This window comes from Sinocyclocheilus grahami, unplaced genomic scaffold (genome assembly GCF_001515645.1).
Source record: "Sinocyclocheilus grahami isolate Dianchi unplaced genomic scaffold, SAMN03320097.WGS_v1.1 scaffold967.1, whole genome shotgun sequence".
NCBI classification, from domain to species: Eukaryota; Metazoa; Chordata; class Actinopteri; order Cypriniformes; family Cyprinidae; genus Sinocyclocheilus; species Sinocyclocheilus grahami.
Window position 1 is genome coordinate 519,888 of NW_015506146.1, and position 27,699 is coordinate 547,586.

The 27,699-nt window shown below is 36.7% G+C and overlaps 3 protein-coding genes across 3 annotated transcripts; all 3 read right to left on the bottom strand.

The window, feature by feature from the left end:
* Positions 1–329: 329 nt before the first annotated feature.
* LOC107564868 (vesicle-associated membrane protein 1-like) lies at positions 330–1,560 on the bottom strand. Its single transcript, XM_016250044.1, has 4 exons — positions 1,518–1,560; positions 792–927; positions 440–598; positions 330–350 (listed from the first exon to the last, which is right to left on the bottom strand). Coding segments are annotated over exons 1-4 (318 nt in total). The 5' UTR covers positions 1,520–1,560.
* A 2,161-nt stretch (positions 1,561–3,721) lies between these two features.
* On the bottom strand, positions 3,722–9,672 carry LOC107564869 (26S proteasome non-ATPase regulatory subunit 4-like). Its single transcript, XM_016250045.1, has 10 exons — positions 9,593–9,672; positions 8,940–9,080; positions 8,709–8,823; positions 8,279–8,328; positions 7,920–7,959; positions 7,729–7,797; positions 7,404–7,613; positions 6,131–6,242; positions 5,326–5,390; positions 3,722–4,000 (listed from the first exon to the last, which is right to left on the bottom strand). The coding sequence occupies exons 1-10, from the start codon at positions 9,667–9,669 to the stop codon at positions 3,827–3,829; spliced, it is 1,053 nt and encodes a 350-aa protein (XP_016105531.1). The 5' UTR covers positions 9,670–9,672; the 3' UTR covers positions 3,722–3,826.
* A 2,680-nt stretch (positions 9,673–12,352) lies between these two features.
* LOC107564860 (phosphatidylinositol 4-phosphate 5-kinase type-1 alpha-like) lies at positions 12,353–24,990 on the bottom strand. The gene is made up of 14 exons (XM_016250034.1): positions 24,881–24,990; positions 24,482–24,599; positions 20,923–21,075; positions 20,697–20,756; positions 20,151–20,390; positions 19,078–19,301; positions 18,755–18,838; positions 18,618–18,666; positions 18,424–18,505; positions 15,975–16,136; positions 15,540–15,675; positions 15,300–15,362; positions 14,627–14,714; positions 12,353–14,177 (listed from the first exon to the last, which is right to left on the bottom strand). Exons 1-14 carry the CDS (start codon positions 24,919–24,921, stop codon positions 14,175–14,177), a joined length of 1,503 nt encoding a protein of 500 aa, XP_016105520.1. The 5' UTR covers positions 24,922–24,990; the 3' UTR covers positions 12,353–14,174.
* Between the last annotated feature and the right edge of the window lie 2,709 nt (positions 24,991–27,699).

Here is a 27,699-nt window from a genome sequence, read left to right on the forward strand (position 1 = left end):
AGCAACAAGCACTGACCTATTTACTCCTGCATGTTAGTTCATTAACACTTCTGAGTACATTCTGAGCTATTGTAGTATTACTTCTAGTATTTATTAATACTTTGAATTCGTTTTCATTTTTAGTTTAAGTTTGTTACGTGCTGTTGTGTTACGTGCTTTGTGTGCTTTTATTTTTCTTTAAATATTTCTATATAACTTTATTTTTAGTTCAGTTTTAATATTTTAGTACATCAACTTCAGCTTAAATATTATATTTCATCTAATATTTATATTTTATTTTAGAAAACACTGGAGTACATCATATAATTTCCTGTTAAATTTGGTGTGTTTCACTTTTTCACTGTAAATCCCTTTGGTTAATTATTAATTGAAATGACGAAGTAATAAGTAATATCCTGTATGAGCGCTAAGCTGATTTCAAGCAGTCACGATGACTCACCTTGCAATTCTTCCACCAGTATTTGTTCTTCAGTTTGGCAGCACAGCTTTCGAACTGTGACACCCCGGCCTGTAGAGCATCTGCCCTGTCGTCCAGCTCAGAGAGCTTCTGGTCTCTCTCCAGAACCTTATCCACATTCACACGCATGATATCCACCACCTGCAGACCACAACCACAGAAAGACATGAGACCAGAAAGAACGACACTGAATACTTGTTGCAATATCATTGATTTGTATTTTGGTCATTCGAAATGATGTATGTGCAAAACTGCACAAATTCATGCTGTCCTGTGCATATATAATGCTTCCATTTTTTGTCCATAAACTCTTTACACACAAACACACACTCACCTCCTCCACTTGTCCTTGTGTCTGCTGCAGTCGGCGGTTGCTGGTGGTGTTTGGAGGGGGAGCAGGAGGACCGGCTCCTCCAGGGCCACCTGGGGCTCCAGGAGCACCTGCTGGGTGGGCATCATCTGCAGCAGACCTGAACATTCAAAGAGAACCAAGACAGATTTATAAAAAAATAAAAAAAAGTTGCTGCTTGGTGCACAAGTTATGGTCTGATGTTCCAGTTAGAGTATTTCAAACAAGAGTATGTGTTTCTGAAAAGAGATTGACTACTATATTAATTATAAGGTCTAAATTAGTGGTCGACCAATATGGGGTTTTCAATGTCTTATACTAATCATGTACACACACATATGATACAGGTTCATTAAAAAAAATGTATTTTATAATTATTATTTTTTTTACATTTAAAATCCGTATAAGCCTCAATACCAAGGAGGTCTATCTTATATCTTTGGTCTATCAACATTTTTTAATTATAAATATTTAATCTTGATTGTCACTGATGCTAAGAGAGACCTCACTGTATATAGGCATAGTCATAATTTTGTATACCTGCATGACAACAAATCTTCAACAAATCAATAGAAATTTAAGACACATTCCTGGGAAATTAAGCTTGAAAACTGTTAACAACGTATGTAAGTAACTGTATGCAAGGGTATATTTCATAGGCCTGTAATTGTAACAAATCCAGCAGAATACAAAGTCTGAGCAAATACTTACATTCTCGTGCAGCTGTTTCAGAGTGCCACACTGAAGGAGAAAAGGCAAAAGGTGATACAATTCAAATTTAAATTTCGAAGAAGAGGTAGAGATGTTCAGATATGAAGGGAGAGACTGAGATGCAAGGCTGAAGCGAATCGACGCTGAAGTAGGACCCCCACGCGAGTCATCAGTGTCACAGTGAGAGCGCTCGCGTAGAGATGTTCAGTTTCGCCTTGAGGGAACTCCAGGAATGGATTTTTAGGGTGACCAGTTTGCTCTCTAAAACTTAAAAAAGAACGTGAATGAGAGAAGCTATAAACATACAGAAAGCAGCACTGGATCGGGTCGCTGCGCTGTTCTTCGGTTGTGTTGGTTTATAGGTTAGTGTAGCGGCATCGCTGCTGTAGCTGAACTCATGAGGATGAGGATGCCCCATCCTCTCTCTCTCTCTCTCTTTACTGCGGTACATCAGTGAATTCAGAGTGCTGAGTCGGCTTGTTCTCTCTTAAGCCACTTTTCTTCTCCATGAGAACTGGTTTCTCCACACTCCCCGCATGCTATTTTCCTCATGACCTGCAGAGTCTATCAAAACAGGACAGATTTCTGACCACATCAATGCACTTAACCCATTTTGGGTTACTGTATTTAAAGAAAAATGCTGCATGCTATTTATAACATGATAAAGATCTGTTAGCTATAGACAGAATGCAGCACCAAATCTTGTTTTTATACAACAGTAATTTGTGAAATGGGAAATGTGAAGAAACCCAGAACAAAATCAGTGCCCATTTAAACATGTTTTAGTCCAATTTAGAATGGATCTGTATTTTGAGAGTAGTGATATATAAAGAGTGATATTTATTCATTTAGAGGGTCTGTCACACAGCTTCAGTGATGTTTAACCCTCATATAACGCATCCGGGTCCGTTTTGACCTGTGAGAGATATATAAACATTTCTAAAAACTGCATAGTTTTTAGTAGTGGATTGAAACCTTGCAAGTGTGTTGAGGCCTTCAATCATTCTCTTTTTTTTAAAGAGATATAACCATTTAAAAAAATGTGTGGACCCGGGTATGTATAGAGTACCATTAGGTGTCAAAAATACTTTTTGTTAAATTATCTATCAAGTTAAATTAGTGTTTTAAAAAAAAAAAACTTTTGTAAAATATGTTTAGCATTTTACACATATTTCACACTTTGGGACTGAATTTTGCAGTTTTTTCATCTGAAAGTTTACATTTAGTCATTTAGCAGACGCTTTTATCCAAAGCAACTTACAAATGAGGACAATAGAAGCAATCAAACTAACAAAAGGGCAATAATATGCAAGTACTGTGAAAAGTCTCGGTTAGCCACATAGCATGTTTTTTTTTTTATTATAATAAATAAAAATAAAAATATTTGTATTTATTTTTTAAAGACGACAGGTATATATAACAGAAATATAATAGAGATTGCTAGAGTTAGAGCGTCAAGATGGAAGAGATGTATTTTTAGCCGTTTCTTGAAAGGACTCAGCTGCTCGGATCGAGTTGGGCAGGTCATTCCACCATTCAAGTCATTCAGTTTATGCAGGTAAAATTTATTTATTTTGTTTTAAAACTTTTCATAGTAATATTTATGTTGTTTTGATTAGAATTAAATAATTAGCATTGAAAAAATTGGACTGTTTTTGAGCAGTCATGAGTTATAAAGTCAAAGGAATTTTATCATTTTTAACAACTTTAGAATTGAATAGTTTTATGCATTAATTTAATAATTTCTCTTGTCTTTTAATCAAAAAGGGGTAAATGCAGTACAAACATATAATAACATGGCACTCTTCAGATTCCCTTAACCATAACAAAGCCCTTTATTATAAAAGGAACTGAAAATAGTGATACAAAATCGACAAAGAAAGAAATCCAAAAACCACAAGGGAAACTATAGTTGGTTGGCATGAAATCACTAGCAAATAAACACTGAAGTGAGCACTACTATGGTGAAGTAGTTTTGTCTGACATTTTTTTCTGCTTCACCAAATATGTTCAGATCAGATGTTACTTAGATGATACTTAAAAGGAACAAATGAAGATGCTCATTCACCATTACATGTAAGAAGTATTTTTTGGGATATTCTTTTCTTTCAGTAGAGTTTGTTGTTAGTCTGTTCTGTTGTTCCTCTCTAACATTTGTAAAGAAAACTCATTAACTCAGTTATTCTTGCTGTTTTTTGTTTTTTATCATATATGAATTCGGTGTTCATTTCTATCCATAATCCAGTAGGAAACCTTTCATCAGTTGTATTTGCCCTTGTCCTCTGTCAGTCCAGACACATCTTATTCCTCTATTTCTTCTCATCATCTTTCTTGCCCTCAGGTGGTTTTGTTCTGTTCTGGGACGCCAGAGAGCCCATGGCATTACGGATGGCTTCATTGTTGGGGTCGACACCTGGAAGGTTCTCCAGCACACTCTGCAAAAACTCTGGATCCTGCATCACATCATAATCCTCCTCATCCTCCTACAAAACACACAAAGAGTTTCAACTGGGATGTTTCATGCACTTGTCCTGGGCATAGTTGTATGTAATTATAAACTTACCTCTTGACAAATTAAAGGCAGTAACTAATATATATATGTTACAAATTAAATGCATAAATTTAGCAGCTCAGTATAGATTAGCCGCTTCCTCGGATTAGCAGTTCCAAATTTAATCAGTTTAGCTCCAGGTTTTCTTGGAAAAACATAAATATCTCACTGGCTACAAGGTCAACTTCAAGAACACAACCGGCAAAAATATAAATCCTCCATATAGCGCAACAGTGACTGTCAATTTTTCTGTGGCTTGGGTTCCAGAAGTATTTTCCCATTCATCTTTTTCCATAGGTTTTATGAAGAAAAAAAAAGTATTTTTTCAAGACCAAACCAACCAGCTACAAGGTGAATCACAACATTACAAACTTTCATTTGAAGCAAAAAAGTGTTTGAAAATCAGACAAAAGTACAAGACTGTGTATTTAACTGAGTGTACTTAACTAGTTAATGAGGAAAAAAATTGCAAATATATAGACATACAAATGTGTGTGTGTGTATTAGGGCTATGCGATATTGAAGAAAAATGCGATATGCGATAACTCATTAAATAATGCGATATTCGATATGCGACACGATAATGCTTAAAGTGCCACATGCTCAAATGAAACAGTTTTACTCAGCTGTTGCCGAGTCAGTTCTGTGAACTTCTATATCTTGTATCATATATACAGGTGCATCTCAATAAATTAGATTTCGATATATTGCACAGCCCTAGTGTGTATGTATATTAAAATGTATATTACATTTATTAGCATAGGGATATTATTTAATACAGAAGTTGAAATAATGAGGACTGATGGATTCAACAAAAGCATGTACCATCGATTAACAACCTCAAATCTCACAGTAGGTCTGTCTTATTTGTACATAAGTTATCGTGAAAATTCATTTCCCCTATGGAGAAAAGGAATTCGATTATTTTTTTCTTATGTGCAGTTATAGTATGGCAAGATCAAACCTGCTCTCATACAGCACTTCATTTAGACAGAACCAAAGACTAAAACATAACTTTCCTAAAACTGCCTTGCAATCACTGGTATTTCCCTTCAGTAGATGCAAATCTAAATCAGCATTTCTGTTTTGTGTGGTTTTGGCTGGCTGTATCAAGTTTCGCAATAGCTTCTGAATAATGGGTATGAAGAATATGTCGCTGCTTTTGATTATTCTCACAACATGACTGTGCTCAAAATTCTGATCTCCTCTCTAGAAGCAAAGCAGACATGGTTTGAGGAAGAGATCTGGGAAACACACCTTAGGAGCTTCACTGTCTGCTGCTGCACCTGTGTCCACATCCATGGCCTCTGAACTGCCAAACTCTGTGCACAAAAGACAATCATTAGTTGTATAAGTCAAAAGGGAAGAAAAATTATTAGGCAAATGAAGAATAAAGCCTCGTGCACACCAGGACGATTATCGCTTGTGCTTATCGTCAGCGTTTTTTGACACGTTTTGTGTGCTCATACCCAAACGATTTTCACTGGCGATGAGCCGAGTGAACGTGCAAATTCACTCCCTGACATTAGATGGCGCTTAATGAAAAACAGAAATACCCCGGTACACATCGAATCCTATTTGTTCTGCAATTCCTCTCCATAACAACTCCCTCTTATCGAGATTTTTGTAGGACTTCGCTGTCGCATTTGTCATAAAGCTATTTGTGTTCAGACACCAATGAGACCAGTAGCTCTACATTCATCTTGCCTCGATGTTTCTTCTTCATCTACTTACTTCCTCTTCGTTTTTAGGTATCAATTGTGTGCTCGGCAAGACCGTTTTGTGCTTGAGCGTCACCAAGTCGTGTTTTACTGTAACTTCTGCAGCTCTAGGCACGTAAACAAAAGCGCCAATCTCATTGGTCGGCCAGTTTTTAACGATTCGCGTCAAACCAAAAAACGAGCCAGAGGCATTTATAAAAATTAAAAAAAAACGCTTTTACCCCTGCCGTTTTGTGCACATTAAACGTTACGAGGCATTAAACGTCGGCAATAATCACGCGCGATAATCGTCCCGGTGTGCACAAGCTTTTTTAGAATTTATGAAGAGTACAGAGACTGACCTCCTCCTTGCATGGACATCTGTAGGGCGTATGCGATCTGTTCATCCTCTGTCATGCGGCTGAAATCAGGCAGAGCAGGAGCTGTCGACATCTTCAGCAGGGCATTTTCAGACTCTAACAAAAGCACAGAATACATCTGGTCATATTAAACTAGGGATGTAACGGTATGAAAATTTCTTATCACGATTATAGTGACCAAAATGATCACGGTTATCAGTATTATCATGGTATTGTTAAAATGTGCTGGAGATGTTCAAAAAGTACAGACACATAAATCACTTCAAGTTTTATATTTAAAAATCAACAACAAATAAAATGAGTTTTTGTTTGGATAATCACTAAAACAATAACATTACCAATGATGTTCGGATTTTAAATGACAACTTGACTGACAACAGTTTAATAGCATGTTGAAATATCTAATGTAAATGTTCAAATAAAGCTTTGAAAAAGTTTCATAAAAAAGGTAAATCTCACATTTCAGCCTTTAAATAAAGAAAAGGTATGTCAAAATGATAATTGATAAATAAATGATTATATGTATTTTATAACTTATCTGAATTGTTTAAATGTGTAGAATCTACATAAGCTTGTTTTTCATCAACCATTTTTTTGGCCAGACAGAAACTGCACACAGGCTGAATGTAAATATAAGTCTCTGTAAATCCACTCGCTGACAGCAGGTGGCGCTTATGGAACAGCTGAATTAGAGCTGTTTCCCGTAACCTCCGTGGACAAAGCAGTATTGTGATTAAGAACACTTCCTTTAGGAGTGAAGATGAAAACAAAATGCCATCGAATCGTTTCTGAATACTGTCAGAACCATCAGAGGTACATTCATATAATTCATTAATATATTCATTTGTATATTTCCATTAGCACTCTTTTAAAACCTCCAGCTTTCCCGCCCTGTTTTCACTCAAAACGAAACTACTCTGCATGCTGTGCGCACGTTTATCTCCCGAACCCCGGGGGCTATTAATTGGTCTTGTGGTCTCATTCGAAAGAGGGCCTCGTGACGTACACTCGATTCGCGAGGGTTCCTTGAACTGAAGAGATCCCCCGAATTTGGTGTGGATTCGCCGCGCCGTTATGGAGATATGGCCGTTCAAATTTCAATGGTTTTCCACTGACTTAAGCTTTAAAGCGTTTCATCCAGGTCGCCAGTAGCAAACAATGGAGCGCGTTCTGCTGGACAAACTAAGTAATTACACCATTGCAAGCATTTTATCTGCATTATATGTTCTGTAAAAAAAAAATTAATATCCAGAGCGAGCTCAGGGTCTGCGCTGGGATCAACTCCAAACTCAAAGTCACTGGCACCCAGGCCCATAATGGTGCCACCCTCACCAGCCATGACAGGAGAGGACAGAAGAGCATCTGCCAGGCTTGGGCCAGGAGGCACCGTTACCAGGTGAGAGCCTACGCCCTCTTTTCCATTTAGGGTGTTCACAAACATGGTCAGCTTATCCGTGTTGACCTCCTGCAATGCAAAAGAGTAAAAACTAAATCGTGCAGATAGTAAAATGACATGAAAGATGAGAAGCACATTCTGGAGGAGTGTGATAAACTACATTCCCTAAGAATAATGTGTTAACCTCTTCTCCAAAGTTAATGATGTCAACACTGACTTTTTCCTTCTTCAAACGTTTTGCCATCTTCACCAACTGAGTGAGACAGGTCGGAGACACAAATGAGCAGGTGAATAACACATTGCATTGGCCTTTGTAAATACAAACTCATATGGTGCAACTTTTACACCAAGATACATGAAGAAAAAATAACTCACATCTTTCTCCTGGTCCTCCACAGGGCTTCCCACAAACACACTAAAAAAAATTATACAGAAACAACAATTTTCACTCAGAAATTTAGTACATTTCACAATTACAAAGAAACCGCAAGTAACACATTAAATTAAACATTTTGAAGTAGAAAAACTTTTGCTGTGTGTGTCTGTATACACACAAACATTTAAAAATCTTATTCTTTTCAATCTTTTGAAATAAAAGACTAAAATGTTGTATTTGAATATACTGTAATGTTTCAACTTAAAACTTATGGTTCCTCACTAATCCAAAAATGTCAAAATAATGAAATGAAAATAACTCGGAATTTCTGTAACCTTCTGAGGTTTAACTTTGTTACCATTTCACATTCAAATAGATCATAACAAAAAATGTCCAGATGATATAAGGCTGAAAAGTTAGTCACAATAATCAAAACATAAGGCTCAGACAGAGGACGTAAAATTGGTCATGTAAACGATAAATTATGTGGACTTTACGGACAATACATATCTATATGTATGTACTGTCTGTAAAGTCCACATAATTTATCATTTACATGACCAATTTTACGTCCTCTGTCTGAGCCTTATGTTTTGATTATTGTTACTGTAACTTTTCAGCCTATTTGAATGTGAAATGGTAATAAAGTCAAACCTCAGAAGTTCACAGAGATTTGGAGTTATTTTGACAACTTGATATCAATAAATGCCATTTTTGGACTAATATAAATAAATACATTCTAAAACAAGTAAATAAATACATAAAAAATGATGATCCAGCCCACTCACATGTGCTACTCTGATGCCAGTACAGAAGCTGATGACTCCTCTGGGCTGGACAGCGTGAAGCTTTGACAGGATCCTGCCCGTGTCAGGGGTCAGCGTGGTCAGGACCTCACAGTTACTAAAACACACACACAGTGGATCTCCTATTATGCATCTTCTACAGATCTAGTTATACAAAATATCACAAATTACACCTGTTAATAAAACACAATTTAAAAAAAATCTTCAACCTACTTGGCCAGAGTGATGAGCCCCACGTTGTTTTCTGGGTTACTTCGAGTCTTTGAATGGCAGATGATGTTGACAGCGTCCTGCTGGGCCTGAAGTCTGGTAGGTAAGAAGTCTCCATTGCGCATATATTCACTGTTGTCCACACTAGAAATAATAAACATACACAGTGATGTCCTCTCTGCCAAATATGAGTCTGCAAATGAACAAACGAAGCCTAATTCTCCACGTAAGTGTTCTATTTCATATTTAAATATAAGATGTAGTTTTAGTACACAAACTGCAAGTACAAAGAAGGATTTTAAATCCTGTCTTGACAGTACAATAGCCTAGACATAGAATAGAATTGAACCAACCAACCCATTTATGATTTAAACAGAAATTTATTTCATAAAATGACAACTCAGAAGGCCTGCCAGTCGTAACTGTGAGCTTTCTAACGTGTTCTCTCATAACATGTCAACACAGAGAAGCTGTTTAACAGGCTCAATGTTCCATCATGACTCAGGAAAACTGCACAACTGTCCTTTTGCTCAACGCGACCTTTCTCTCACCTCCAATAAACACTGTTTCCCAAATAATTGCGTAATAATTTAAACACATAACGTTTAGCAAACTACATCTGATATTTGAAGAATATAAAGTATATTTTTTCTTACCAGACCATAGTACTCTCAAGCACCATCTTGGAAATGTTGTCGCTCTGTGTGACGTAAGCACGTAAGTGAACTATCATTGGTTAATGTAGCGCTGAACGATAGGAATTATGGGGAACGTAGTTCATTGTCTAGTTCAAAACGAATTTTCCATTCGAGTCTCAACTAATTTTGGTCAAATCTGTATTCATTTCAGACATAGGTTATTTCACTTAGATCTGCAGTGTATGTCTGGTATAAGTTAATTTTAATTCTAGGAAAGGAAGAAAAAACTAATATAGCAAAAAATAATGGTTTGGAAAATATTTTATTCTTTTTAAATCAGAAAGACAATGTGAAAAAACAACATCGCCACATCACTGAAAGATGGTAGGAGAAACAGGCTGCGAACACCGCACAAGAAAAAGGCATTTCCGTGACTTGCTTATATATACATATTATATAGGCTACATGTTTTATACAGGCCCGGTAAAAATATAGACTTACGGTTGCCAGTCATTGTTCCTGACACCGCCAGACATTCACATGTTGAAAAGCTGAGGAAGAGCTTTCACAGATTGTAATGAACATACCCTTAACACATAAAATACAAAAATGATTTATATTGTCAAGAACTTCCCGCCGACCCCAAATAAAATACATACGACTTAGATCACAGAAACTGCTTTCTGCCAGATTACATAATACATACAATCATCTACGGTACATAGAGAATTCAAAATCCATACAGGTCCACAAAGTAAAAACAGAAGAGAAGAGAAACAAGACATTTCTTAATAAATACAATCGCTGACAAACATTGGCAGAAACGTTCATATTGCAGTAGGTAGGTTGTCTGTTTAGTGTCCACGTTGCCAGCGTTTAATCTGGTGTGCACTGTGCACGACTGATGTGTCTGTTGTGCAAATAACGGTTTCACTGTATTAATACAAACACTGGACAAAGCATATGAAACATGGCTGTCTCTGTTTGACTGCTCCCATTGCATTCACAATTTTACTTTCATTTTCATTACATTGGTATTTCCAGACCATAGATTCACTTTTGGAATATTAATGTCAAGATGTTAAGATGTTTTAGTGTGGTTTTAGAGGAGCAGAACATCATTCTAGCCCATAATAATAATAGATTAATCAGTACTGAGTGTTAGTCAGAGAAAGGCAGTGATTGTTGTGTCTTGAGGCCATAAACACATATTAATAAATAATTATAAAACCCACAAACAGAAGCAGAAATGAGAGGCCTCAATTGTGAAGACCAAAAAAAACATATACTGTGTGCTTAGACTATTGCGATTCTTGAAAACTACCCCACAAGCCAACTGTGAAATGAAGCCACTGAGAGCCGATCAACGATCAGTTTTTATGAATTTATGAGTTATGAATTTTAGAACATCAAATCTAAACAGGCCCATTAAAAAGAGGCATTGCACAGACCAGATAAAAGCACCACATTGGAAAGTGAAATGAATATGAACATTGTGTGCAAGGTTTTATAAAAGTAACTTAGCTCCATTATTATAGACCCAATATCTTTGAAATGAAAGGGGATAAAAATGAACTATAAAATGTAAAAATGTGAATCAGGGCATTGTTAATCTTACTGTACTGTAGGTCTCAGGAGTTAAATGTGAATATAGGTAACTTTTGACATTCACAAATAATCACATAAATTATTAAAGTTTAGAAACAGTGTCAAAACCTGCAATATGACACACACATACAAAAAGAAAATATGCCAGTAAAATAACAAAATGCATATCTTTGATTTTAATATCAGTGCCAAAGCAGATGTTGATACAAATCCTTAAATGTGTACTTGCAGAAGACAAACTGTAAGTTTAGATCTAGTTTTCAGAGATATTAGCTTGTTGTGGTGTTTTTTCTAGATTAAAAGTTTTGTGCAGCATTAAGGTGCATTATCAAAATGTTCTGTAACATGATTTAATGTGTAACATTTGACACGGACTTGAAAAAGTCACTGAAATGATTCAAACCAAAAGAGCAAAGCAAAAAAAAAAAAAAAAAAGAAAACTTCACAATACCCATTGACACAAACCCAATAACTTCTGTCCACAGGCATACAAATCAGATTTTTAACAAACATTAAAAAAATATCAAAAACAACTTGAATACGCATAAATACTGCATCCACTGTGAAGCTGTAGAGAACATTACTTCAATACAGTCTCGTGAAAGACTGTCAATGTACTTCCTGTGCATATTCTATCTGCATTTTCTTCAAAAGCAAATCCTTGGCAAAAGATCACTTCGGTCCCAAACCTGCATGATTTTAAGAGCTGCAGCTCACAAACTGTTTCATTTGGGACAACACAATACTGTTCAAGACTACAGTCAGCCCTTATTCTAAATACTTCAAGACTGCAATGCCAGTCTCAGAGCTGTGTGTAACACAGGCACGCAAGCCTGAAATCAGCTCTGACTATTGTTTGAGCTACAGCCAAAGAGAAACTGTAAGTAATCCCTGTCAAACGATAGATCCATTAAAAACCATTTCCTCTGTTAAACGTTATGAGCCAAATGGAAGCGATAATAGAAAGGCAGATTCACTGAGAGCTTTTACTGAGCCAAAGCTTTTCAGTTTTCTTTCCAGCTCCTCTATTATCTAAAGCAGAGGTGCCCAAACTCGGTCTTGGAGGGCCGATGTCCTACAGAGTTTAGCTCCACACTGCCTCAACACACCTGCCTGGAGGTTTCTAGTATGCCTAGTAAGAGCTTGATTAGCTGGTTCAGGTGTGTCTAATTGGGGTTGGATCTAAACTCTGCAGGACACCGGCCCTCAAGGACCGAGTTTGGGCACCCCTGATCCAAAGTGTTTACATGTGCCCTGGTAAAGTCCATTAGTGTCTATTTCTTTCATTTTTTACTTAAATTATTTAATCTCAGGGTGAGTCTTAAAGTACAACTGTACCAAAGAACATTTTCATGGCTATAAAGGATTTTACGTCCTGTCAATTGGAAATCAGCTATGAATGATCTTAAGATATTTCATCTATCGACAGTATAACCTGTTAGGATATAAATTTGTCTTACATTCCTTAAATTCAAACTGCTTCAGTCTTGTCTACACACTATATGATTGTGTATAATGCTAGAAAATGCTTAGGTTTGTATGAAAGGGCCAGTAAAAAGAAAAACAAAACATGCATTGTGTAACAAAATCATCAGTAACAGGTAGATCTGAAATGACTTATGCATGTTCCATGTTGGTCCAAGTGTTTGGAGGCCATGTAATTTCTGTATCCAGCAGAAATTAGTGTTTTTATAGCTGCATTAAGGCAGATGATTGGAAGACGTCATGGTGCATCAATCAATCAATCAATCAATCAATGTCTACTCATTAATATGTTAGTAAAAAGACAATAGCTGCTGTGCCAAAAGAGCACATTAGTAGCGTTTTATAATGTATAGGAAGACAGAATGTATATTTACAGAACTATATACACAAATATTAGGGGGCCCTTGGCATGGCAGCAATATGTGCACTGAAAATGCACGCAGGGCCATCCATTTCTCAACCTTGACATTTGATTGGTCCAGTATGGAGGAATATGGTTACAATGGGCAGGGGGGGGAAAACAAAATGCAAAAGACAGATGCATAGAGATAAAAAGGCAAACCAAGCATCTGAATTAAACGATTAAAAAAAAAATCTAAATCTACTTAGTGGCACCTCAGAGAAGAAAATCGTATAGCAACTAACCATGGAATTCTAAGCCCGAATGTGGGATATTTCGAAGACATAAAGCTATTTCATCTGTAACATTCAAATGCATTTACTTTTTAACAAAGTGGGAATCATTTTTGGTCATTTCCCCCCATATGTTTGTCGCTCTTAGGGCACATGCTGTCTCAACACAGAAAGAGCTGGGAAAACCCACCAATGAGATGCTCTCATCAGATTTACTCAAAAAAAAAAAAAAAGTGATAACAAAATTAACCTTCATATATGTGTATACAGAATCTGCTTATCTCTGACACACACTCCATCACAGCATAATGCCTTCTGAGATAAGTATACTGGAGCGCTAGCAGCCATTAGTCCTAGTCACACCAGTTCAGAGAAAATTAAAAGGTTTAAAGACCTATATAAATAAAGATCTATGCTAATAAAGATTTATGCAACAAAGCCTCCAACGATACTATGAAGTGGTGCCAACTGTGTAATGTGCTTTTTCTCCCAGCGCTAGCTAGGCAGAGAAAACTAAATAAGGTTTGTGTATCCTGCTTGCTCTGTTTGAAATGTTTAAGAGCGAACAAAGGCAGTAAAGAGTGTGACTGAGATACTTTTCCAAAAATTTTCTGGTTAAAATTGGTTTTAGCAGCATTTCCTGTGCGAGAGAAAGAGAAAAAGCCAGCAAAACTTTCTTCATTCCCTCTGTCTCTCACTCACTTTTCAAACATATTTCATTGTGCTGAGGCCCTGGAGTTCTTTCTGAAGCTCCCACTGAGAGAAAATCCCCATCATACCCGCGCTCAGAAGCACCCCTCATCTCTTCTGAGGTTCTGTGTGTCCATCACTCGTTAAATGCTCTGCTCTTGTGTCACCAGTCATTGTTCTTCTCTTACTGGAAAAAAAAAAAGAGAGGAAATTTGGGGATCAGAATGAAAATATTTTAGGTACATATACAGTGGGGAAAAAAAGTATTTAGTCAGCCACCAATTGTGCAAGTTCTCCCACTTAAAAAGATGAGAGAGGCCTGTAATTTTCATCATAGGTATACCTCAACTATGAGAGACAAAATGAGAAAGTGTATATAACAAAGTATTGAGATGAAATTTTGTTATTGACCAAATACTTATTTTCCACCATAATTTGCAAATAAATTCTTTAAAAATCCTACAATGTGATTTTCTGGATTTTTTTTTTCTCATTTTGTCTCTCATAGTTGAGGTATACCTATGATGAAAATTACAGGCCTCTCTCATCTTTTTAAGTGGGAGAACTTGCACAATTGGTGGCTGACTAAATACTTTTTTGCCCCACTGTACGTACATTTGTTCATTTAAAACTTACAAAACAAATGTCAGTTTCTGGGATGATGTCTTTGAGTGAAATGGCATCTTCGTTGCTTAACTGCTCATCTAAGCATTCGGCTCCAGTGCTGAAGAAGAGAGTGAGGGATGAAGGATATTTACTTTACCAAAATACTTTTTTCCCCAGTATATACACTTTTTTGTTCTAAACTCATTCACAAATTTGGAGTTGGTAAGATTTTTTGTTTTGTTTTTGTTTTTTAAAAGAAGTCTCTTTATGTTCATCAAGGCTGCATTTAATTGATCAAAAATACAGTAAAAACAGTACAATTGTGAAATGTTATTGCAATTTAAAATAATTATTTTATATATTTTAAAATGTATTTTTCCTGTGATGGCAAAGCTGAATTTTCAGCATCATTACTCCAGTTCTCCAGTGTTACATGATCTTTTAGAAATCATTCTAATATGCTGATTTGGTGCTCAAGAAACATTTCTTATTTTTATCAATGTGCTGCTAAACATTTTTGTGGAAAATGACAAATTTTTTCAAGCATCATTAATGAACAAAGTTTAAAATTATTTTTAAAAAACGTTTTGAATAGTTTGAACGACTTGCTGAATAAAAGTATACATTTCTTTAAAAAGAATGTCCCTTTAACAGTTTAATCATGAGAGGTGATGAGATGAGAAGTGTGTTTGTTTAGTTTTACCTCTGAGGGCCGCTGCTGTCAGGCTCAATGACTGCAGATTTGTGCACCTCCACCCCTACTGACCTGTTAATAATTATGCCATAATTATACATGGGAAGGTGAAGGCGTGCTATAGAGAGATTTCAACAAGAGAGATGATAATGAAATATAACAGGCAAAAAAAGACTGCAATACACAGAAAGAGAGAAAAAGTGACTGATTAAAACAAACAAAAAAATGAGAGAGGATGTGTGGAGGTACCTCTGAGGAGGTGAAGATGATATCATTCCTGTGCTGCCAGGTGAGGAGTTGGGGAGATTTGTTGCCGCAAACTCACTGGAGCTTCCAGCCAAAGGATCGGCTTGTGGGAGCAGGTCCGGTCTGCCCAACTGCATGCCTGAGAACAGCAATCACACAGGGAGTTATGATTTGATTTATGCTCCAAAGAAAGCACACTATAAAAGCCTAATCACACTACATCTGAATCACAGTTGAAAGTCATACACAAGAATATTTGAAAACAATGTATCTCTATCATATGTACTGTATGAATTCACAATGTTTTACAGAGACTTCTGTTGTTTAAAATTTTATATAAGGTTAGGATGATTCATTGCAGTATCCCAACTATTGTTTAAAGAATGAAGAAAATTCAAAAACAGGGATGATGTAAACAGTTTTGGTTGCATTACTCACCACTCTCTCCTTCCGAGTCGGTCTGGCTGAGGTGAGTACGGTACACGAGTCTGGCATCAGCAACTGTCTGTCCACTGGGAGCAGAAGCAGAGCTTCCCATTGGATGCCGTCTCACAACACTCGAACAGCCACTTCGGCTCTTCTTTGAGGGGGATGATTTTACTGGGAACGGAGAGAGGCTTAGTATGATGACTTCACAAAAATATTAAAAGCTCAATGTCTAAACACTTAAAGGGTTGGTTGAACAAAAAAATTACAATTGTCATTTACTCACCCTCATGTCGTTCCAAACCCATAAGACTTAAGGTATTTTTAATGTAACCTGAGAGATTTCTGTCCTTCCACTGAAAGTCCATTCCACCAAAACTTTCATAAAAACATAATTAAAGCAAGTCTTCCGAAGTGACACAGTTGCTTTGTATGACATATCATTTATTTTGGGTTCTTGATGAGCTGTTTGAATGTGCATTGATCAATGTTTATATATGAATAAAATAAAAATGAAATGAAATCTGTTCATTATATAAAGCAATTGTTGATATGGATTACTTTTGCAATGTATTTATGAACTTTCTGAAGCTTGACAGTTTTGATGGAATTTCTGCATCTCTTTCAATAGAGGTTTCAAAAATATATCTTCATTTGTGTTTCACAGAAGAGCAAATGTCTTATGCATTTGGATCAACATAAGGGTGTGTAATTGATGACTGCATTTGAATTTTTGGGTGAACTATCCAAACTTACATGTTTTCTTAAAAACCGTGCTGCACATGAAACGCTGGAATCGCTCAGCGTAGAATCCGGGCCGATGTACAGAGACCGTGTCCTACAACGTAAATGACATAAATGCTATTTCTCTCACATGGAAGCAGATAACTAAGTGCAAAATAACGATGATGTTTAATGTTTAAAATGACTTACAGGAACTGATGACTTACCCCATCGTGAACCAAGGCCTTCCAGGAATGCTCTATTTTTTTAATAAATCTGAGGGATGAACAAAAGGAGAGATATGAATGACAGTCACAACAAACATGTAAAGATGCACACTCAACTGTTGTCTGTGAGTAGTCACCTGTACGACTGTAATATGTCGATGATCCCAATGTAAATCAGTATTCTCTCTCCTTTACTGTTGCGTGCAGGGATTCCTCCCCATCTACAGACAAAACATGAAATTGGATATGTTAAATATGACTGCAGCCAAACTAAGCCAAATGAAGAAAAAATACAGGAGATTATAGGGTGAGACAAAGATGAAACGGGTTAGAAAGTTGAAGCGGGCAGAATAGGTAGACATAGACAAAATCCAGAAAACGGATGGATGTGTGAATGAACTGCATGGTTCCATTGAAAATCAAACAAAGAACATAAGTGAGTGAAATAAGATGTTGACTAACTGGTCCTCTGTTTCCAGGGTTCCTTTCCCTTTGGCCTCTCCCTGTATCGACTCCATAGCGGTGCAGTAGAGAGCTTTCTGAGCCTGCGGCCTCCTGTGGTCTGGTGTCACGGCCCCCTCGGACCCCCCACCCTCTACTGCCCCTGATCGCTCACGAGATGCCTGATCTGTGTTATGGATTCCCACCAAAAGGCTGTAGTCCATAATCTTAAAGCTTTGCAGCAGCTGTCAATTACAGAGATGGATCAACATAGGCAAAAGAGTAAGTTAAAATCAGTGTTAAAATCTTTTTCTTTCTTTCTTTCTTTCAATACAGGATGCATCTTTTAAAACTTTTGTTGCCAAATAGATTCAAAATGTTTAATGTAAAATATAATATATAGTACAAAATCTAGTTAAAAATTATTATTTTCATTTATATGCCCCAATATAACTAATAAACAGCAACATTTACATTGTATATGCTATTAATAAAACATTAATACGTGAAAAAATAAATGTCTTTAGGATACTTACTGGTCAAATAAAAAGCACAATAAAATTATAGCAATTGATTTATGGACAATTGTCATTTACTCACCCTCATGTCGTTCCAAACCCATAAGACTTAAGGTATTTTTAATGTAACCTGAGAGATTTCTGTCCTTCCATTGAAAGTCCATTCCACCAAAATATTCATAAAAACATCATTAAAGCAAGTCTTCCGAAGTGACACAGTTGCTTTGTATGACATATAATTTATTTTGGGTTCTTTATGAGCTGTTTGAATGTGCATTGATCAATGTTTATATCTGAATAAAATAAAAATGAAATGAAATCTGTTCATTATATAAAGCAATTGTTGATATGGATTACTTTTGCAATGTATTTATGAACTTTCTGAAGCTTGACAGTTTTGATGGAATTTCTGCATCTCTTTCAATAGAGGTTTCAAAAATATATCTTCATTTGTGTTTCAAAGAAGAGCAAATGTCTTATGCATTTGGATCAACATGAGGGTGTGTAATTGATGACTGCATTTTCATTTTTGGGTGAACTATCCAAACTTACGTGTTTTCTTAAAAACCGTGCTGCACATGAAACGCTGGAATCGCTCAGCGTAGAATCCGGGCCGATGTACAGAGACCGTGTCCTACAACGTAAATGACATAAATGCTATTTCTCTCACATGGAAGCAAATAACTAAGTGCAAAATAACGATGATGTTTAATGTTTAAAATGACTTACAGGAACTGATGACTTACCCCATCGTGAACCAAGGCCTTCCAGGAATGCTCTATTTTTTTTATAAATCTGAGGGATGAACAAAAGGAGAGATATGAATGATGGTCACAACAAACATGTAAAGACGCACACTCAACTGTTGTCTGTGAGTAGTCACCTGTACGACTGTAATATGTCGATGATCCCAATGTAAATCAGTATTCTCTCTCCTTTACTGTTGCGTGCAGGGATTCCTCCCCATCTACAGACAAAACATGAAATTGGATGTGTTAAATATGACTGCAGCCTAATGAAGAAAAAATACAGGAGATTATAGGGTGAGACAAAGATGAAATGGGTTAGAAAGTTGAAGCGGGCAGAATAGGTAGGCATAGACAAAATCCAGAAAACAGATGGATGTGTGAATGAACTGCATTGTTCCATCGAAAATCAAACAAAGAACATAAGTGCATAAGTGAGTGAAATAAGATGTTGACTAACTGGTCCTCTGTTTCCAGGGTTCCTTTCCCTTTGGCCCCTCCCTGTATCGACTCCATAGCGGTGCAGTAAAGAGCTTTCTGAGCCTGCGGCCTCCTGTGGTCTGGTGTCACGGCCCCCTCGGACCCCCCGCCCTCTACTGCCCCTGATCGCTCACGAGATGCCTGATCTGTGTTATGGATTCCCACCAAAAGGCTGTAGTCCATAATCTTAAAGCTTTGCAGCAGCTGTCAAGTACAGAGATGGATCAACATAGGCAAAAGAGTAAGTTAAAATCAGTGTTAAAATCTTTTTCTTTCTTTCTTTCAATACAGGAAGCATCTTTTAAAACTTTTGTTGCCAAATAGATTCAAAATGTTTAATCTAAAAAATAATATATAGTACAAAATCTAGTTAAAAATTATTATTTTCATTTATATGCCCCAATATAACTAATAAACAGCAACATTTACATTGTATATGCTATTAATAAAACATTAATACGTGAAAAAATAAATGTCTTTAGGATACTTACTGGTCAAATAAAAAGCACAATAAAATTATAGCAATTGATTTATGAAATCTTCAAAATCACACTACCATTCAAAGTTTGGAGTAAGTTTTTTTTTAAGAAATTAATATTTTTATTCAGCAAGGAGACATTAAATTGATCAAATGTGACATACAATGTTACTTATATTTAAAATAAATGCTGTTTTTTTGAACGTTCTATTGATCAAATAATATTTTTCCACAAAAATATTAAGCAATGCAACATATTAGCCTGATTTCTGAAAGCTCATGTGACACTGGAGACTGGAGTAACGATCCTGAAAATTCAGCTTTGCATCACAGCAACAAATTACTTTTTGAAATATATATGAAATTAGAAAGCAGTTATTTTAAATTGTAGTAATATTTCAAAAAAAAATATATATTTTTTTTTTTTATACAGCCTTAGTGAACATAACAGACAAAAAAAAACATTTGAACAGTAATGTATATTGTGACTATATATTATACATCGTCATAATAATCCTGGATTCTACATTAGAACTAACACAAGATAACGCTCAAACACAAGCATGCATGCTCACCAGGCAGTCCCTCTGGATGGTTTTGCAGAGGGCGTTGTAGTTGTCTGGTTCTAGCTGGATGCCCTCGGGCATATCCTGGATGAAATCCAGATCTTTGTAAGTGGGGACGCTCTTCTCTCTCTCTTTAGGGGAGGCACGGCGCTTGCATGTGGAGCCCTTCAGGTCATATTTGAGGTGCATAGGCACACTACGGGGCAACAGGTTATTCATTACAACGATACGGATGTTCTTTCCGCCCGCCTGCACGCAATACAAGCCGTAAAACTTCGGGAGTAGCGTTCTCTTGTTCTGATTCAGATTCTGAGTGGAGGAGGAGAGAGAATAGAAATAAAAATTCAGTAATAACACAGAGGGCCTAGATGTTTGCTACAGTTTGACTATTATGTTTCTTATTAAAATTATTAATTCTTTTAAACAGAACCTATTCTAGACAACAGTATCTTAAGTATGAGTGCACACTAGTGAGAAACACTCACCATGAAGTACCCAGGCAGTAGCTTCTGCAGGAACTCTGCCTCTTTGTGTACGGATGTTCTTTCCGCCCGCCTGCACGCAATACAAGCCGTAAAACTTCGGGAGTAGCGTTCTCTTGTTCTGATTCAGATTCTGAGTGGAGGAGGAGAGAGAATAGAAATAAAAATTCAGTAATAACACAGAGGGCCTAGATGTTTGCTACAGTTTGACTATTATGTTTCTTATAAAAATTATTAATTCTTTTAAACAGAACCTATTCTAGACAACAGTATCTAAAGTATGAGTGCGAAACACTCACCATGAAGTACCCAGGCAGTAGCTTCTGCAGGAACTCTGCCTCTTTGTGCTGCACTGTTTTAATAATGAACTCATCATCGCTTGTCACATAAAATATCGATCCACTCGCTCCAGGGTTGGACAATTCGATCAAAGGATCATTGCACAGAGAGTACTGCAAACAGAAAGAAACCACAAAAGCACATAAGGGGTTTCTCTTAGGAGAATCAACAAATAAAATGATATGTTGAATGGATCAATAATTTTTTACACTTTTTGCCAGTCTTCAGTGTCACATGATCCATCAGAAATCATACTAATATGCTGATTTGGTGCTCAAGAAACATTTCTTATTATCAACACAGTTGAAAATGGTTGTGCTGCTAATTTTTCTGTAGAACAGTAAAATAGAAATCTTTGGTAACATAAATGTCTTTGTCACTTTTTATCAATTTAATGTGTTTTTGTTGAATAACAGTATTAATTTCTTTAAAAAATATATATCTTACTGACCCAAACTTTTGAAGATATATATATATATATATATATATATATATACTGTATATACTGAACAAAGTTATAAACGCAACACTTTTGTTTTTGCTGGTTTTCTGACCCCCCCGGACCCTCCAATACAGTAAAACTGCACATTGTAGAGTGGCCTTTTATTGTGGCCAGCCTAAGGCACACCTGTGCAATAATCATGCTGTCTAATCAGCATCTTGATATGCCACACCTGTGAGGTGGATGGATTATCTCGGCAAAGGAGAAGTGCTCGCTAACACAGATTTAGACAGATTTGTGAACAATATTTGAGAGAAACATGCCTTTTGTGTACATAGAAAAAGTCTTAGATCTTTGAGTTCAGCTCATGAAAAATGGGGGCAAAAACAAAAATGTATATATATATTAGGGCTGTCATCATTAACGCATGTGATTAATTTTACAATCCTTAAAGCGTTAAAATAATTTAACGCAATTAATGCAAAATTACTGAAGTACAATTTCTATTCTAACCCTTTAACCCAATTTTGCTTCTCTGCTTGCGATTAGATCATTTTAAGCCGCTAAACTCCAGGAAAGTTTTCAGTCCACTGAAACCAGTAAGCGAATGCATTCAAACAATCCATCCAAAACAGTGCTAATATAAAGGAAACCAGCCTGATTGCATCAGAGATTGCAGAGAGAACAGAGACTTGCGTTGCATTTTAAGTTAATTATTAATTCCAGTGTGTTTCACTTTAAAACACGAGCTCTGTCATATTCTGTGATTGTCTCTGAAGAGACACGTCGTGCTGTGTGAAGTACAGGCTGAACGGGTTGTCAACACATCCCACCGCTGTATGGCCAGATGAGACGCAAACTACATTTTCTCAACTGGATAACCAGTCTCGCTAGTAAAGTTTTGATGGATGAAGAGGTAAAGGTAAAGGTAAAGACGATTGTGGTAGCGAGCAGGAGTCGTACAGTACAGTAAGCACGTGTGAGTCTGTTATAATAATGCATGTATGAGCTCTTGACGCACTGATCGCACATTGTATTTATGCACAGGCACTGACATTTCAGTACATTCACATTGTTTCCACACACATTCTTGATAATGTATTGGTTTGTCATGTTTATGTTGCTGTGTTTAGTTATACGGAATGAATCCATCTACTGTAGTAGATGTAGTCAGCAGGCGGTTGGTTTAGTTTTTATTTCTAATATATATTAGAGCCCGACCGATATAGCTTTTTGCCGATCTTATCGGCCGATATATCGGCCTGTCGCAGATATCGATATGCCTCCGATGTGATTTTTTTTTTACAGAACATAAAACGCAGATAAAATGCTTGTAAATGGTGCAATTACGTAATTACGTAGTTTGTCAAGCAAAGCACGCTCCATTGTTTGCTACTGGCGACCTGGATGAAATGCTTTAAATCTTAAAGGGTTAGTACACCCAAAAATACAAATTAGGCTGCGTTTTACTCACCCCCAAGACATCTTAGGTGTATATGACTTTCTTCTTTCAGACGAATCCAGTCGGAGTTATATTAAAAATGGTCTTTGATCTTTCAAGCGGTTTCATGGCACTCAGTGGGTGTTGCATTCCTTCAGTCCAAAAGACGTGAAATAAAAAGCGCCCTTCCATAAAAAAAAAGTGTCTCACACGGCTCCGGGGGTGAACAAAGGCCTTCTGTAGCGAATCGATGCGTTTTTGTAAGAAAAATATCCATATTCAAAATGTAATAATCACTTTAATCTAGCTTGCGCTCACTGTTGTAAACAAAGCAGTTTCGGGAGCATGACGTATGAGGTCAGCGTTTTTATTTCACATCTTTTGGACTGAAGGAATGCAACACCCACTGAGTGCCATGAAACAGCTTGAAAGATCAAAGACCATTTTTAATATAACTCCGATTGGATTCGTCTGAAAGAAGAAAGTCATATACACCTAGGATGCCTCGGGGGTGAGTAAAACGCAGCCTAATTTTCATTTTTGGGTGAACTAACCCTTTAAGTGTATGGAATACCACTGAAATTTTGAACGGCCATATCACCGTAATGGCGTGTCGGATCCACACCAAATTCGGTGGATCCCTTCAGCTCGAGGAACCCTCATTTGAGTGATCATTGAATTGAGTGTACGTCTCGAGGCCCCCTTTTGAATGAGACCACCCCTGTGTCGATAGCCTCCGGGGTCTGGAAGTTACGAGCGCTTAAATTCGCGGTCGGGCGCCAACCGATCTGGCGATCCCGGGCGGCTACCGACGCATAGAGGATGGCGTTTGTGAGGGCTCCTCGAGCTGAAGGGATCCCCAAATTTGGTGGAGAATCCTCCGCCAGATCTTTTGGTCTACAGTGGTGTGAAAAAGTTTTTGCCCCTTCCTGTTTTTTTAATTGTTTGCCTATTTGTCACACTTAAAAGATTCAGATCATCACACTCATTTTAATATTACAAAAAGATAACATGAGTAAATAAAAACTGCAGTTTTGAAATTATGATTTCATTTATTAAGGGAAAGAAGCTGTCCAAACCTGCCTGGCACTACGTGAAAAAGTAATTGAAAAAAAATCTAATAACTGGTTGTGCCACCCTTTGCAGCAACAACTGCAATCAAGCGTTTGCGATAAATGGGAATAAGTCTTTCACAGGAATTTTGGCCCACTCTTCTTTGCAGAATTGTTTTCATTCAGCCACATTGGAGGGTTTTTGAGCATGAATGGACTGTTTAAGGTCATGCCACAGCATCTCAATCGGATTTAAGTCTGGACTTTGACTTGGCCACAGAATATTTGCCCAAAAGTCTTGGGAATAAACAATATATTTTTTGGCAAATGTGAGACAAGCCTTTGTGTTCTTTTTTTAATCCATTTAACCATCATCATTTTCTGAGTTCAACATTAAATATTAAAATATTATTTAATACCAATTTCATCATATCTTATTCTAATCTTTATATAAAGATTCTAGTTTTATATAAACTTTTAATGGGTCAATAAACTTATTGTATGAATTTATTCTTACACCACCAGTTTATAAACTATCTTTACATGAGAGCTCAAGGTGTGAGTGTGTTTGTGGTTCAGCTAACCAGATAATCATCAGGTCGAATGCCAAAGAGTTCTCTGAAATAACGGAAGGCAATGGGGGCGTAGGTCTTAAACCTGAAGTCACCGTGGTGATGTGCTGGAGTCAAATTACTTCCTTCACTGTAGGAGGAAGACATGGAGGGAAAAACAGAGACCGGGTTATGAGTTTCTGTTTTATTAAATATAAAACCTGGCAAGCTGCCCATTATTCCGTTTGAAGATGCCTGTAATGACCAAAGACTCTGGTACGGTTGGCATGTCACTTGATTTATAGACACAAAGACTTAACAGCAGTCAGCACACTGATTTAAATACATTTAAATAGTCATAAATATTCAAATATATCTACAGAACATGGTTGAGTATTTCTGGGAAACATAAACACAAGTGGGAACACACACCTCGGGAAGAAGATGCTCTCTACAACATAGAAGTCCTGCATGAGGACGTCTCTTTCGGCTTTCTGACTGAGGCTGCCCACCGTGTGTGTGATACCCAGCTGGATGGCACCTTTGAGGGCGGAGGAGGGCGTCTACAGACAAACAAAGAGTATGAGAATGCGTGAGAAATGAGTGCAAACAGAGAGGACACACGGGAAACACTAGATACGTATCACAATGATTGTTTTAAATAACTCACAAATGAGCTGCTATGTAGGTGGTGTGGGAACATAATACATTTATAAACAACACCATAATTTCCAGTAAAACAAATTCTGGAACGTGTCATTATTAGTGAGTGGGAGATATAGTTATATAGAAAAAAAGTTCTTGACATTTTCTACTCTTGACAATATCCAACATATGTGTTTATTTTAAATGTTTAATCCAACAACTAAAATCAATAAATAAAATAAAAGCATGTTTTGCAGAGTAAAGAAAAAAAAAGAAATAAATGTTTAATAATTTATGCATAAAAATGTAAATTCATAGCAAAATACAGCATTCTTAAAAAAAATTATATATTTCCAAATGTGCAAGAAATCCCATATAATAGGCATAATGATATATCTTAAAATGATTTTAAATAATATGAAATGTATTTGGGGAAAAAACAAACAAACAAAACAAACAAAAAAAAAACTGTAAAGCACCAATCCAAACCAAGTCAAGTGCCAGATAAACTTTATTCCCTTCATTCTGTGCACCACTTCTATGATATTTACATGGTCCTTCTAGTAAAAATGCCATGTTTTCCACACACTTTATGACTAAAACACAATGATTAAAAATAATATTTTATATTATAATATATATATTATATTATTATTATTATATTTTTATGTGCATCAATTTAACAATACATAGTAATAAGCAGCAATATTACCAGATATGTACTATAAGATGATGATAATATTAATAATAACAGATCCCGGCCCCTATTTAGAGAGACAGAGACACAAATGAGTGACAGAGAAAAAAGGGAAACAGAAAAAAGCATCTGCTTTCATGTCAACAGAGGGGATTCAAGAGACATCAACTCTGTCCAGGTTTGACTTCCTGTTTGTCAGGTGTTTCCTAGAGTCAAACAAAGTCACACACATTCCCAGAGCTCGCGAAATCGCGAGCCCGACGTCCCGGGCTATTGTGTTTTCCAGTCGGGCCACCAAAATGTATCACTGCCCTGCCCGACGGGCTATCTTGAATAGTGATATAAAATCCCTTCCTTGATTCGCATTGTTCACTCACTTGTATGGGGTGACACGAATCATAGTTTATCATTTACACGTGTTTCTAAGTCTTACCAATTTAAACATTCAAGCGTTTTAAACCATTCATGCGTGTGAAGAATTCAGTTTGGTGCTCGCGCACACACGCTCAAATGGGCATACAGAGCAGCGTTTCAGGCAGAGCACGAACACAGAATTGATTCCTCTTTCGCTTGAACGGACACATACACACAAAATTATCTCAAAATAACTATCTCGGCAAGTATTTTCATGTCTTAAAGGCACAATGTGTAAGATTTTTTTATTAAAATATCCAAAAACCACTAGAACAGTGTTATATATTTTGCTGACTTGTGTACTAACATTATCCCAAATGTTTCGAAGAATGTTTAAATCCAGAGAAATAAGCAATTATAACTAGTGACACGGACCGTGTCTATAGTGTCGCCTGCCAACCACGTCGCCTGCCACGTCATAACCCCTCGATTTCCGGTTTTGTTTTGTAGAAAACATGGAAACACCAAAGACGCTTTAATATGTTGTGCATATACACACGACCGGAAGGAGCGGAAGCGGTCGACTGTGGCGTAATAAAAGCTCCTCTGCTTTCGAGCCGTGTGTCATGCTCGTTAAGTGGCCTCGTTTCGCTTCGACGGCTTTCAGCCTCACCCTGCTTTATACTACGACATTAATAAATCATTAGCTCATCTATGAACATGATTTCTGCCCGAGTCCTGTCGGACTGCATCGGCTGTGGGGATGAAGACTACAACTCCCATGACTCCACACTCAGTCACGGAGTCATCAAACTATGCCTTTGTCTATTTGTTTATTTTGAATACGCGCCCTCTAGCAGCGAAAATTACATATTGTGCCTTTAAATGAATGTAAACAGTGGAGAAAGAAATCGCAAGTGCATCATTACACTGGATCCATGCATTCGGTCTTAAAGGGGCAGCAGCCTATAAATACCTGCTGTTTAAGCGCCACCTGCTGTCAGAGAGTGACATTTGCGTCTCATTCAGCCCGTCTGCTGTTTTTGTTTCGTTCAGATTTTTTATGTAGTATCACAAAGCTAAAGTCAGACCATTCTGTTTTTGTTTCAAATTTCAAAATTGTACAATCTAAATAACATGTATGCAGCATCTTTGTTTGGATTGTGATTAAAATACACAGGCAAAACCTTAGTTTACTTGCATGGAGAAATTTCTTTTATTTGTATTAATTATTTATTTGATTTGGGATTTGTTTTAAAAATTCAAGTTAGTATATTGTTTGACATTTTCAATTTCACAAAGTAATGTGCAGCCTTTTGGTCTGAGAAATAACAAAAGCACACCTTTTTTTTAAAATCGGTCTTAAATCTCATTTTGTTAAAAAAGAAATTGTGAGAAAATTGTATTGTGAAATCAGTATCGTGAATCATATCACATCGTGAGTTGAGTGAATTGTTACATCCGTATATACTACTAGTTTTTGCTGTGGTATCGTAGTAGTAAATTGTTCTTTAAATAATAAGTGTCACTTAAATAATAAAGAACCTTTTTTTTT